The 12,618-nt window shown below is 41.0% G+C and overlaps 1 protein-coding gene across 1 annotated transcript in view; it reads left to right on the top strand.

The window, feature by feature from the left end:
- POMT2 (protein O-mannosyltransferase 2) overlaps positions 1–12,618 on the top strand; it is a 28,886-nt gene that overhangs the window by 10,228 nt on the left and 6,040 nt on the right. The window contains exons 9-19 of the mRNA XM_027883685.1: positions 417–526; positions 2,546–2,612; positions 3,251–3,323; positions 4,762–4,840; positions 5,629–5,780; positions 7,392–7,483; positions 8,526–8,602; positions 9,729–9,800; positions 9,941–10,000; positions 10,209–10,314; positions 11,946–12,086. Coding sequence (XP_027739486.1) covers positions 417–526; positions 2,546–2,612; positions 3,251–3,323; positions 4,762–4,840; positions 5,629–5,780; positions 7,392–7,483; positions 8,526–8,602; positions 9,729–9,800; positions 9,941–10,000; positions 10,209–10,314; positions 11,946–12,086 — 1,029 coding nt within the window. The remainder of the gene's footprint in view (positions 1–416; positions 527–2,545; positions 2,613–3,250; positions 3,324–4,761; positions 4,841–5,628; positions 5,781–7,391; positions 7,484–8,525; positions 8,603–9,728; positions 9,801–9,940; positions 10,001–10,208; positions 10,315–11,945; positions 12,087–12,618) is intronic.

Below are 12,618 nucleotides of genomic sequence, written 5' to 3'. Positions count from 1 at the left end.
TGGTAGCTCATCTTGCCTTCCTTCCCTCTTGTATTGCCGTAGGGGTTCAAAAGTAGTCACGTGCTTTTCAAACTTGATCATGTTTTAATTTCATCATATATTCTTAGGGAAAGCCATCTCAAACCTCCCATTATTGAAATTACATACAAAAGAACTAGCGCTTCTGTTTATGTTAAAACTCAGTGGGAGAGTTGTAAGTGTTTAAGCCAAATGTATGTAACAGTTTCACTGAATCGCGGTTGGGGATGGGAGGTAAGCTTGCAATGAGCCCCGTGGAGTAACGTGTCAAACAGGAAACGAGCTTCATCAGAACAAACAGGACAATGTATGTCTATCTGGAGCACTGTAGACTAGCTGGGGGAGATACTTAGAGGAGAGCTGCCTTATGCCTTTTTTCCTCCTTCCTTCTCGTGCAGACTTGGCATATGGGTCTGTGGTCACAATGAAGAACCTTCGGATGGCAGGGGGATACCTTCACTCCCACTGGCACCTCTACCCAGAGGGCATTGGGGCCCGCCAGCAGCAGGTCAGTGTGCTGTGGTGGTATTGCCTGTGACTGCAACCACTGGCTCATTCCCTTTGCATTTAGCATTAGGGGCCACTGTGACAGGAGCTGTGTGTTTATTCAGGGTCTGTTACTCCCTCAGTGCCACAGCTGTGTGCTTGGCCTGGAAGTCTGACTGAAGAGGAGGCTTGAAGAGAGCCTACCACATTGCACAGAGGGGTGACTTACAGTAACAAGGCCTTGCTGTAATGCAAGACCACCTTCCATAAATGGAGGCCAAGAGGACTTCAGAATAGTCTTCCATATGAAAGTTACCTCAAGGAAGGCTGTAAAGCTTATGTTTAAAACAAATATATTATGTTACAGATTTTATTGCTTTGTATTGAAAGCAAGGGACTAGAACTGTTGTGTATTGTTTTTACTCCAGCCTCTGGTCTCTGTGACCTTACATGAATTCCTCTCTTTTGTGCCTTGCTTTCCTTATGTGTCACCAAGGAAATTTGTAAGGGTTTGCCCATTAAATTAGATATCTGTACATTTATAAGCTAATGTAGCCATAATGAAAGTATCTGAATAAGGGCTTCTCGTTAAACAATTAAGCAATAAGTGAAAGCAGATATCAGAAATCATGTAACTATCTCTAATTAAATAGTACAAAATTTAAATGAATTTCTTATTTTTGTCCATCATCATCAAGCTTCACAAATTTTTGGAGCTTCTGCACCTTTCCCAAGATATATTTTGCATTTTATCATCTAAAAATTGTTCTGAGCTCCTTGAAAGAAAGTTGCCAGAGAAACACAAGTGTTTGTTTTTTAACTCCCTTCTGTCTCTGTGGTGAGGAGGAAGTTTTCAGAAGTGACAGCTTTATCTCAGTCTTCGTCTTCTGCTGTTTGTCACAATGAAAATTTCTAACACTCTCATGTGACATTGATGTTTTTTACAGTAGATGGAGATGTCATATCAAAACTGGCTCAAGTGTAGGCAAAATTCAAGTGCATAGCATACTTTACAACACTAAAAGCAGGGAAGGGGAATTTGGAGAGGACACTAATGGGAGTTCCTTGATGAAAGTGGGAAAGGGTGGAGATTTCCCCCCTATGCTTCGTGCCCTGGTCGTAGGACAAGGCTAGGAATCTGGGATAGTTTGGGGGCTCTGGAGAAGGGAAGCGAATTTAGAACTTGGAGGAGATTTAGGGAGGAAAAAGTGATCTCTTTGCCTCCACCTTACCCTCCTCTCCTGATGGCTTAACCTCAATGTATGAGGTTCTACCTTCAGCTCTCCCTTTTTACCCCACCCTCAGACACTCCTCTGTGTTTTAACTCTCACCAACCCCCTGAGACATCTGCTCCCATCTGAGTGGGAGGCACAGGTCTGGGGCTGGGCTGGGGTCCCACAGAGCAGGGCTTGCTGCTGGAAGAGGAGAGCGAGCCAAGGGGGCTCAGTTCCTCATGCTCTGGGGGGCAGCATCCTAGAATAAGATGGTCTCTCGTGTCCATGGTAGCAGTAGGCACAGTTACTCTGTGTGAGGCTGAGCAGGCTGGCAAGGATTAGCTGTGTAGCATGTGCAGCTCTAACAGTTGATCCCTGAATCTTACCTTGGATCTTTTGGCAGAAGTATTATGGTTGTCACGGCCTATTCTCATGCATCTCTGCTGTCTATAAAGCCAGTGCTGCTTCCATCTTCTGGTTCTGGTCAGTGATTATTCAAGAGTTCAGGTTTGGATATCCCGTTGTTGTAGAAGGAGCCACTGGAGTGAGAGCGGGTCAAACTGTATGGTTGGAGGCTGTTACTCATGATGTCTGTGAACTGCAAGTGTAGTGCCTCTGAGCATACAGGCTGTACACTGGCTAAGAGGGATGATCTGGGTTAAGGAGTGGCCCATAACTGACCATCTAGGGGGCACAATCATAAAAGTAATCCCAGGATTTCTGTGTTATTGGTGCATTCGTTTGGGACTTTGATTTGCTGGTGAATGTGTGTCTTCTATCGCCAGCTTTTTTCATGTTTCATAAAATAATTAATGCTGTCCTTTCAGGTCACTGCCTACTTACATAAAGATTTGAATAACCTGTGGATTATAAAGAAACATGATTCAGATGCAGGTAACAAATACCAGTAAAATGCCTTTTATAACTACTGCTTCAGTTTTCACATAAATATTCTGAGTTCCCTCCAGGACAGAGTATCCTTCATGGATGTGAGAGGGAAAGGAGGAAGAACAGGGGGAAGCTGGCTCCATCTTGATTTATGTTGCGTGTGTCTACTGTGTTTTTGGCTCTTCTCTACATTGTACAGTTGAAATAAATAGGCTTTTCTCAGCTGAAGGTTGCATTGACAATTTTTCAGCTGGATAGGGCCACAAATAACAGCAGAGAGGAAATTAGTCTGAACTCAGTATTTTTTGCAATCTTACTGTGGCTGAGAGTCCTGAGGAGGTTGGGTCCTGGTACCTTCTGGTACACTGCATTTAACAGATTTTTGTGAATGACTGCTTGGGACAAGATAAGAGTACTGAAGGTGACAATCTACGGTTTGCAGATACATCTGTTTGAGAATATTACCTAGTGTAGCTAAGGCATGCTTTGTCTGTCAGTTTCCTTTTTTCTTCCTGCTGCTTGTGTATTGACACAAAGTTGTTTGCTTGTATTGTCTGCTTCAGCCATGAGCATTAACAAGAAACTTTCTAAGACCCTGATATGTTTTGTCAGTACCTTGATATAACTAGTTTGCTTTCCTTCAGCAGATCTGTCAGACCCCCTGAGCCCTGTGGAGTTTGTGAGGCATGGAGATATTATACGTCTGGAACATAAAGAGTAAGGACGATTTCTGGGATTCAAAGAGATTACATGATTGAATGGAATTGGTGGGAGATTTGTCCTGCTGGAGACAATGTGGTTAGGCCAGCACAAGCGGGCTGTGTGACAGAGGTATCTGTATATCTGCATTTCCATTGTGAGATTTGTAGAGGTTTTTTTCTATGATTTATGTTTGAATGGTGTCTGTTAAATAGGAAACTTTTAACAGAGCACCACAACTTTATTAGAAATACCTATCTAAGCAGCAGAGAGATTTGTTCAGCTATGTGAGGTGCAATTCTCAGGGGTAACTCTTTTGCAGAGAAGCAATTCTGAAACCCTCATTGGATGTGGGCTTGTCCCCACTCCTTTGAGTTTTCTAGGTAAATAAAGAGTGAGGGGTTTTTTTCGGTGTACTGCAAGTGTCCTGTTCCTACATGCATAGGCAGCATCCACCTGCTGAAGTTTTGAACAGCACTGAGATCACAGCAGTGAAACACTGAATGAAAATATGTCAGCTGGTGCCTTCCCTCTCTGCAGGGAATACCTAAGAGGAACCAAGTCACCCTAGTGACTTGGTATTTGGTTTTTGTCTAGTCTAATACCACTGTGCCGAAATGCCTTATGCTTTCACAGCTTTGATTTTTTTAACAGAACCTCAAAACTTGTGAGTCAGGAAGTCATGTCGTGTTGTATTCAGTATGGCATCTGCACAAATAATTGCTTAGGTTTCCAAAATTATTATAAGACTGGGTTTTTTTAATCCTTTGAATTTGGGGGTTTACATTAAAAAAATATGATAACGAGCATGATAAAAATTGATTATACAAAACTGGTTGAGTCGCGGTGAGGTGACTCCAGGGCAGGAGGTGAAGCAGCGGTGCTGCGGAGGAGGTGCAGCAGGTGGCGCTGGTGTTACGGACTGACCGGGTATGGCCGGGTTCCTCTGGCTGCTCAGTCACCAGTCCCTGCCAAGGCGGGAGGCTGGCTCCCTGCACCGTGCTGGGTGCTAGTGGTGGCCGCTGATTCCCCCTAAATGGTACAACCTTTCTCCTCAAAAGCAAAACTGATGATCTCAGAAGGTCAGGATCTTGCTTTTCTTCTTACAAGGGCAAGTCTGTCCCACCTTTACTGTTAAAGAAAAAAAAAAAGCCCACAGCAAAACAAAAGCCCACCAATGTCTTCTCCACTTGGAGGTGATAGATTGTAGCTTGAGGGTTGTATTTATTCATGCTGTCGTCCTTTTCCATCACTGCCTAGCATGGCATAAGCTTAGAGTCACTTCGTGGGAAGCGACAGATTCGATCAGTATCCCCCATTCTGTTTAGGCTGAATCCTGCCTGCCCTCAGCTGGAATTCAGTGGTTAGAACACTGGCAGATCTCTGAATGACTTCAAACCAATGTTCTTATTACAAATTGACAAGGTTCAAAGTTTGACTTCTAATTTCATTTCAGAACTTCTAGAAATCTACACAGTCACCAACATGAAGCTCCCCTGACAAGAAAGCATTTTCAGGTCACTGGCTATGGAATAGTAAGTGAAGGCAAGACAGAAGAAAAGCTCCTTCTTTTGGGGAGAGTTCATATCATGCCAAGGGGATTTATTGTTGCTTTTTTTAGTTTGTTAGCCAAGGTGGTAGGTGGGCATCTGCCATCCTGAAGGAAAAACTGATTTAGTGTGAAATGGCTTATCTCATATTTAAGGTCTATTTAATCTGAACACAGATAAAAAAAATAATTTAAACTTTTACTGCCAGTCTAGCTTTGGCAGCATTCAACTCCAGAAGTGACAAACTGAGCAACCTTGAAGTTGCTCTGGCAAGTATTATTTTATGTATTTGACCTTGTGACATAGGCAAGTGCCTTTTTGAAAGAATGATGACAGAATTTTGAATCATGAAAATGGAATCTGCTTTGCAGGCTGAATTTCCAAACACAAGGATCTGTTGCTTAAACCCCTTTTATGAAGCAGCCAAGTTACCCCTGTTTGTGCTGTCATTCTGAGCCACAGTCAAGTATGAATTGGAAGAAAAAGAATTCAAGTTGGCAAGATAAAGATGTATTTGTGAATGCTTGCTCATGTCTAAAATGAACTCCTGATGGGAAATCTCTTCTGTGAAGTGTCAGTGAGAGTAGTCTGGGCTAGTTTATTTAGCTTTGCCACCAGTTTCTGAATTTCCTGTTTGCTGTGCTTCAATTCTGTAGCTTTTCTAGTTTGGGGGTGGGGGTTGTTTGTTTTTGGTTTGGGTTTTTGTTTGTTTGTTTTTCTTTTTTTCTGTTTTTGTGATTTTTTTTTTCTGCAATGCTATGTTTGCATGATAGAATGGAACAGGAGACTCCAATGATTTCTGGCGGATTGAAGTGGTGGGCAGAAAGACTGGGAAGCTCATCAAAGTCCTACGGAGTCAGATCCGGTTAATCCATGTGGCCACAGGGTGTATATTGGGCTCTTCTGGAAAGACTCTGCCAAAATGGTAAATAGTTTGTAATCCCCCTCCACCCCTGCAAGGCCTTGGAGTGACATGTTCCTTTACTCAGTGGTGCTTTGAAACTAAGTAATAACCACATTTCCTCCCTTTTTTAAAAAGAATAAAAATGGAACTAGCACGTACTAAAAATATAACCAGAGGGGAAGATCTGGGTTAGGGTTATGCAGTCTTTTACAGTGAAGATATACAGCTATGAAAAATAATATGCCTTACTAAGAGATCCAGGAGTGGCATGGACATAGCCAGGAGGGGATGACAGACGTGTTCTTTAAGTCCCATTTTATCCTTAGGGTTCACAGAAATCACTAGAAACTGGGGCAGTTTATGCTGTTCCATACCATAATCATCAAAATTTTATTGGTATTAATTTGTCTTGTGGTTGGAAGACCTTATGCCATTTTTGCATGCAACATCTGAAGCAAGGGCAGTGGTTACAAGCTGCTTTTAGCAGGGGTCGGGATTTTTTATGTCCTAGAATTATATATCTTCATCATTAAAATGACACATATGCAGAGACACCGAGACTAAGGCAAGCAAGCTGCCATATGTGCAGAGCTGTACTAGGGGGGATGCTAACATGGATCTGGAAGCAGCAGTCTGTATAGTGATGTTGCTACTGTTTCCAGAGCTACCTCTGTTTCTGCTATCTTAGATTTCCCTTCACTGTGTTATGGTAAACCTGGATTATAAGGAATCCTGTGGATGCTGAATCACAGGGAGTGCAGGCAGGTACCTATGGTGACTGCCTGGTCAGGAATGCAAGTGCCATTTAGACTTCACCATAAAAGTGAGCTCATATGTAAATAATGTCTTTGGTTAAAAGGAAAAAAAAAGTCAGTCTCTGTCAAGAGCATTCAAAAAAGGTTGTGATTTGGGTTTTTTTCCCACTAACAAAAACTTACTTTGTGAGTGGAAGTTACTGCCACAAAATATTGACAATACTAAGAGCTAAGGGGAAAAAATGCTTGTTAACTGCAAATAGAGGTGGCTAGAGTATACTGGATTTTTAGATTTCTTTTTCATTTAAAGGGTAGTAATCACTGTTCTTCCAAGTAAGATAATTAATTAATGGGTTAATTAATTAGTGGTGATGATAGAAAATTCCTTGGTAATCTGTCACATTACTGCAGGGTTTGATGCACTTGCTCCCAAAGTTTTTGATGTGACCTGCTAGAAATAGAGTGACAGACAAAGAACAGTCACTGGTATCCCCTAAGGTGATTCTTTTGTTTCTGTAATACAATTGTTGTAGGCATGGATTCATTTAAATTAATGATGGTGATTTTCTTCTGGAGGGACTATAAAGGTTGAACTGAAGTAGTTGCTAGTTATGAATGTGCATCATTTTCAAAAATCCCACCTATGGATGAAATATGGTTCAGTAAAATTCAGTAGAATTTTGATGTTGGCTGCCTTTCAAATCTGCTTTGATTTCTACATGGTTCTTAGAGCATGCAAGAATCCAATTGCTGAGGTTATACGATATATGGTAGGTGTTGTGGAGAAGTATAAAGCTAAATGGGGAAAAATCAGACATGAACTGGAAATATTGAGTGTTCTTGTGGGGTGGTGGTGAACTGTTCTGCTGTTCCTCAGGGGTTGGGAACAAGTGGAAGTCACCTGCACACCGTACCTGAAGGACTCTCCCAATTCCCTCTGGAACTTTGAAGATCATATTAACCCTAAGTGTAAGTAATTTATTTCCTTTTAGTTTGAGAGTGCATCTTGGCTTGCTGTTAAAGAAAGGGATGAGCTATCAGATGGCAATAACTGGCATTCAGCATTTGGAATTTGTGTGTTCTTTCCCAGCTTAAGTGCAGACTTGCTGAACTTGGGCCATTGCAGAGTTGCAGAACCTTTTTCTGTTTCACTGTTTGTACTGCAAGCTGGTGATAATGCTTGAAATGTAGTGGAAGTATATAGACTTCTTTAAGGATTTTGAGATCTTCATGGGCAGCACTGCAGTTTTTAACATTGTTTGTTTAATTGGGAATTGTTGTTATTGATGTATGTCATATGTATTTCGATGATTTTTTTAAAAAGTCTAGGATCCACCCTGTTCTGGTGTATTTTTTTCTCTCACATACTGGGGGCATGCTAAATAATCAGTTTGCAGTACCATCAAGAAATGAATAGTGTGTGACAGAGATATGAGGTTGCCAGTGATGACAGATGGGCCTTGCTGCTTCATCCAGGAGTTTCACAGCCTCATCTGGCCCAAGTTATTCAACACAGTTTTCATCCCATGAATTGCAGGTGACTTGGGCTGAGTTCTGAGTTATTAAAAAACTTACTGTTCTTCATCCTTTGAGAGCAACTGTATGCAAACCAAAGGAGAGAAATCCTGGGCTCTTGACTTGGTAGAATTTCTTGTTCTGTTGTAATGCATTCCCACACGTATGGCTCATTTACAGATAAACAGCAGCCTATGAAGAGTATGTCTCTAATTTCAGCCAGAAATACAAATCTGTTTATTTCATGGAGTTCTATCTCTTTTTCTTGCTCCTGGAAGTAAAGGAGGAAATCTAGGACTACATCAGTTGTAAAATTCACTGGGGGATACTTTTGCTTGCAAGCCTCTGTGTTTAGAATATGAATGAATTTCACAGAGAATTAAAAGAGATCCTGGAAGCAGATTTGTTGCAGGAGAGAATTTAGTTTATTATGAAAGATGCAAATAAATGTAAACCACACAGACGTCTAATCTATTTTTCTCACTTTTTCCTGCAGTGCCCAACATCAGCCTGGATGTTTTGAAGCCTTCTTTTGCAGAAATTCTGCTAGAATCCCACATGGTTATGATCCGGGTAGGATATCATTAATTCTAGGTTATCGTTTTCTTTCTCCTCTCTCTGGCATCAAAAAGAAATAGCACTTTCTGAGAGATCTGGGTGATGGTTGCAAGCTAGGGCAGAATTTACATGCCTGAGCAACCTACTTGAATTTATACTTAGAAAAAGGAATGGAGCTAATTCTTCCAAGTCCAAGTTTGGAAGCCTTGGACTTAATGCCTGGCTCTGCTGTTGGTGTGATCTGGCTACAGCCTAGTTATGTCATACTTTACTTACCTTCCTGGAAGGTTTTAAATTTAAAATAGTATTTTTTAGGGAGGAGGATGTTACTGTGGTCAAAGTCAGAAAAATAAGCTAAACAGACATTTAGGAGAACAGTAAGTGTTTGGATTGATTTTTTTTTTTAAAGTTCATCAAGGTGCTGTGATTTCTGATTTCTTCTTTATCTCTGAATATTAAAAAAAAAAAAAGAGCAGATTCAATATTTTCAAGGTGAACTGCTCTTGCAGTCTTTTCTCTATGATTGTTCTCTGTGCTCTTGGCCACAGCCCTTCTGCTTCCAGCTCCTTAATCCTTCATCGGAAGAATGAGAAGTTACTATTCTGAGAAAGGAGTCCAATGTTTTCTTTGCTATTGTTTGTAAAGGTCTTCTCAGATTTTTAAGAGAAGGAAAGTAGTCAAGGAAATTATTGTTAATGCTTGTAAAGTGTTATTGTAAAGTGTTTCCATGGCAATCAGTGATAATGTGTCTCAGGTAAGGAAGCACCTGCATGAGTTTCCATGGAAATAATCTTTCTGAAGCTTGTTTTTTTCATAGTGGAAGGAAACCTGTCACAGTAGTCTCTTAATGAATAAAGGTCTTGCTGGTGCAACATGTGTCCCCAGTGACAGAAAAGCTGGAGAAATGAGAGAATACTGCCTCTTATTGTGCATAAAGAACATTTTTACTTGCACAATAATAGTAAAACATTAATTTTCTTCATTGCATTCCCTTCTGTGGAAGATGATGTGTTTATGTAAGTCAGAAAAGAGCTTTCACTCAGGAAGAGTGTTGATGTATATTTGTGTGCACAGACATTTCTGGACAGGTGTTGCAGCATAACTGCCTGCTCATGTAAATTTTATGTTGACTTATCTGTAGGGAAACAGCGGCCTCAAACCAAAGGACAATGAAGTTACATCCAAACCTTGGCACTGGCCCATCAATTACCAGGTATATTGATTAGTCCACCTTCTTTTCTTTTTTCAAGTGCTTTTGCAGTGTCTCTAGAAGCATAGCACCTCTTAATTGCATTGAAGATGCAATTGGACTGATGAATATTTATTTTACTCCCTTCTGCTCTCTTTCCTCAGGGCTTGCGTTTTTCTGGTGTCAATGAGACTGATTATCGTGTCTATTTGCTGGGAAACCCAGTAAGTTGGAGTGGGAGGTTCCAAGTCAATGCCTGTAACAAATTTTAGCTTAGTCTTGCTACTTCTAGCGACAGTGTTTCTCTTCCTTCTCCTCCTCTTGGACTGCCTCTCTTATTGTACTCTTAATGTTTGCATGTACCTTTTCATTTCCTCTCACACGCATGTGTCCACCATAAAGTCGCAAATCTTTCTTTTCTTTCCTGTGTAGGTGATTTGGTGGCTAAATCTGGTCACTATGGGGTTATATTTTCTGATATCAATTTGCACTGCAGTGGCACTGAAGAGAGGTGTCCAACTGACATCTGAACTCAAAGGTGAGGTCAGTCTTCCTTTTCATAAATGCCTTTTGCAGGCACATGAAAAGTGTATGGATGGCAGGACTTTGTATGTCCAAGGTGGGAAACCACTGAGCATGAATTATTGAGCAGGGTCCGCAAGGAAAAGATTGGGATCTTCCTATGTTAAATAGCTTAATAGTGAACAGTACAGATCTTCAACAGAAATGCTGTAAGGGATAAGGATAGTTGGATCAATCTCCAGCTATGAAGGTTTGCATGTTCTCTGTATTACTGTAGTATGCACAGCGTTTTAAAATGAGAAATGTTCCCGATCTTTTTGCAAAGCAAATGACAAATGCAAGAGATACAAAGGTCCTTTTTTGGATCGTTGTAGAGATAGAGCTATTCACAAACCCTTATAAGTCATATTTTGACCATTCCAGCTTACTTCAACGGTTGCTTCATTTTGTAGATTTCCTTGTGGGAAGTGAATTCTAAAACGTGATGGGAAACTACTCAATTATCGAATAAATTATTGGCTAAGCTGTATACATACACTAAACCTCTCACTCTCTTCCCCAGGCTCTGAAAGCTAGGCAACATTTCTTTCCAGGCAAAGTAATAATCTGGATGGCTCATAGTCTCATTGCAGACAGAAGAAAAAACATCAGTAATTGCAATGACCTGATTAGTCTGATGTATGCCCTGAGAAACTGCATGTTTGGTCTTAACATGCAGGATAATCAACCTCCTGCCAGTCCCTTGAGACTTATGTCTCTGCATCTTCTTTGATAACTGTTCTCCTGAGGAGTGTTTGTATGTGTAGGGATAGGTGCAATTGCACAAGAGTTTGTAATGGAAAGCTAGAACTTGTTTTGCTTAGAAAAACTGCAAAATGCCTTTTCAAATGGGTTAGGGGGCTTTTTTTTTTCCTTCCTTCTGCATTTCAGAGAAAGTTACAGGGAAAAGCTGTGAGCAAGATATCTCTCTCTGTGGTATGCAGAGAGATAACATGTTTGCAGACATGCACAAAGCCTCCTTGGGAAGGCGGTGCAGAAACAGAGAGGATAAAGGTGGCCCTGAGGGGGTGGGAACTCACCTTTTGCCCTTGAAGATCCAATGCATGCTGCATTATAAAAAAAGTGGTCCTTGCATCTGAAATAAACCTTTATTTTAATCCTTTCATTGCCTTAGTATTCTTGGGAAGAATACCTGCGTATGTGAGTGCCCCTGGTGGTGCAGTGGCTAAACCACAGCGTTGTCAACGCTGAGATCTGGGTTCGATTCCCGGTTAGGACACTCCCCGGGCAGATGGAGCTCGCTAGCCCTGTAAGGCAATCCATCTACGTCCTGAGGACCTCANGATTAAAGGGTGGGCTCAGTTCCGCGCACACTGTGTCTCACCTAAAAAATCCAATGCGCAGGCTGGAAGGTGGAAAGACCTTCCCCGGTTCTTCGTTCGCGAAGAGACTGGCCATTACCTGCGTATGTTTACCTTACAGTATGTTTGTAAAGAATACAGACAGGATGTTGCAGAGGCTTGAAGCAATTTCAGACCAATACATGACTTCCTGCAAAGATCTTCAGTTGAGTTTATTTGGTGTATTAAGGTTTGCAGATAGGAACTGTAGCTGAGTTTTTCTCTGGTCTGTATACTTGTGTTCCAGAACTGTCCAGAGTCGTGCTACGTGGTGGAGGGCAGATCACACTGGGTTGGCTTCTTCATTACCTCCCTTTTTTTATGATGGGACGAGTTCTCTACTTTCACCACTACTTTCCTGCCATGCTTTTTTCCAGCATGTTGACAGGTAAATACTAGAGTCTAGGAGAAGACAAGGTGGGAAAACAGGTGAAATTCCATTAAATTTAATGTTTGCAGATTAAAAAGTTTATTATTTTTATTTAGACTTTCTGCTTGCTTGTGCAAAGTGCTTGAAAACATTGACTAATTCAAAATGTTTTTCATAAAGCACCTTGCAGTGCCAGATTGTTTGTTTGTTTGTTTGTTTTTTTACTACCCTGAAAAGGCAGTCATGTCTAGTGTTTAGGGCATTTAAATTTAGAGACGGGATTCCCATTCTCTGCTGTTTCATTGTTTATATATGCTTTTGTACAAATTGCTTCCCTTTGTTTGCTTTCCCGACTTTTCTGTCATGTATATTTATAATTTGGTCTTGGTAATTTTCCCACCAACTTAGGATCTTAGGCTCAGATCTCATTTGCATTTATTCAAATGTAAAGGTAGGGAAAAAAAGAACCTTCTGCTGATACAAAACAATCTCAGTAGTTTTGAAGGTTACCAAGATAAATTAATTTAAAAATTGAATGATCTTCTGGTGT

The sequence above is a fragment of the Empidonax traillii genome, unplaced genomic scaffold, assembly GCF_003031625.1.
Source record: "Empidonax traillii isolate 1590-97213 ecotype Southwest subspecies unplaced genomic scaffold, ASM303162v1 scaffold132:size1788729, whole genome shotgun sequence".
In the NCBI taxonomy this organism is placed as follows: Eukaryota; Metazoa; Chordata; class Aves; order Passeriformes; family Tyrannidae; genus Empidonax; species Empidonax traillii.
The sequence above is the reverse complement of the archived record's forward strand: the minus strand, read 5'-3'. Positions and strand labels throughout refer to the sequence as shown.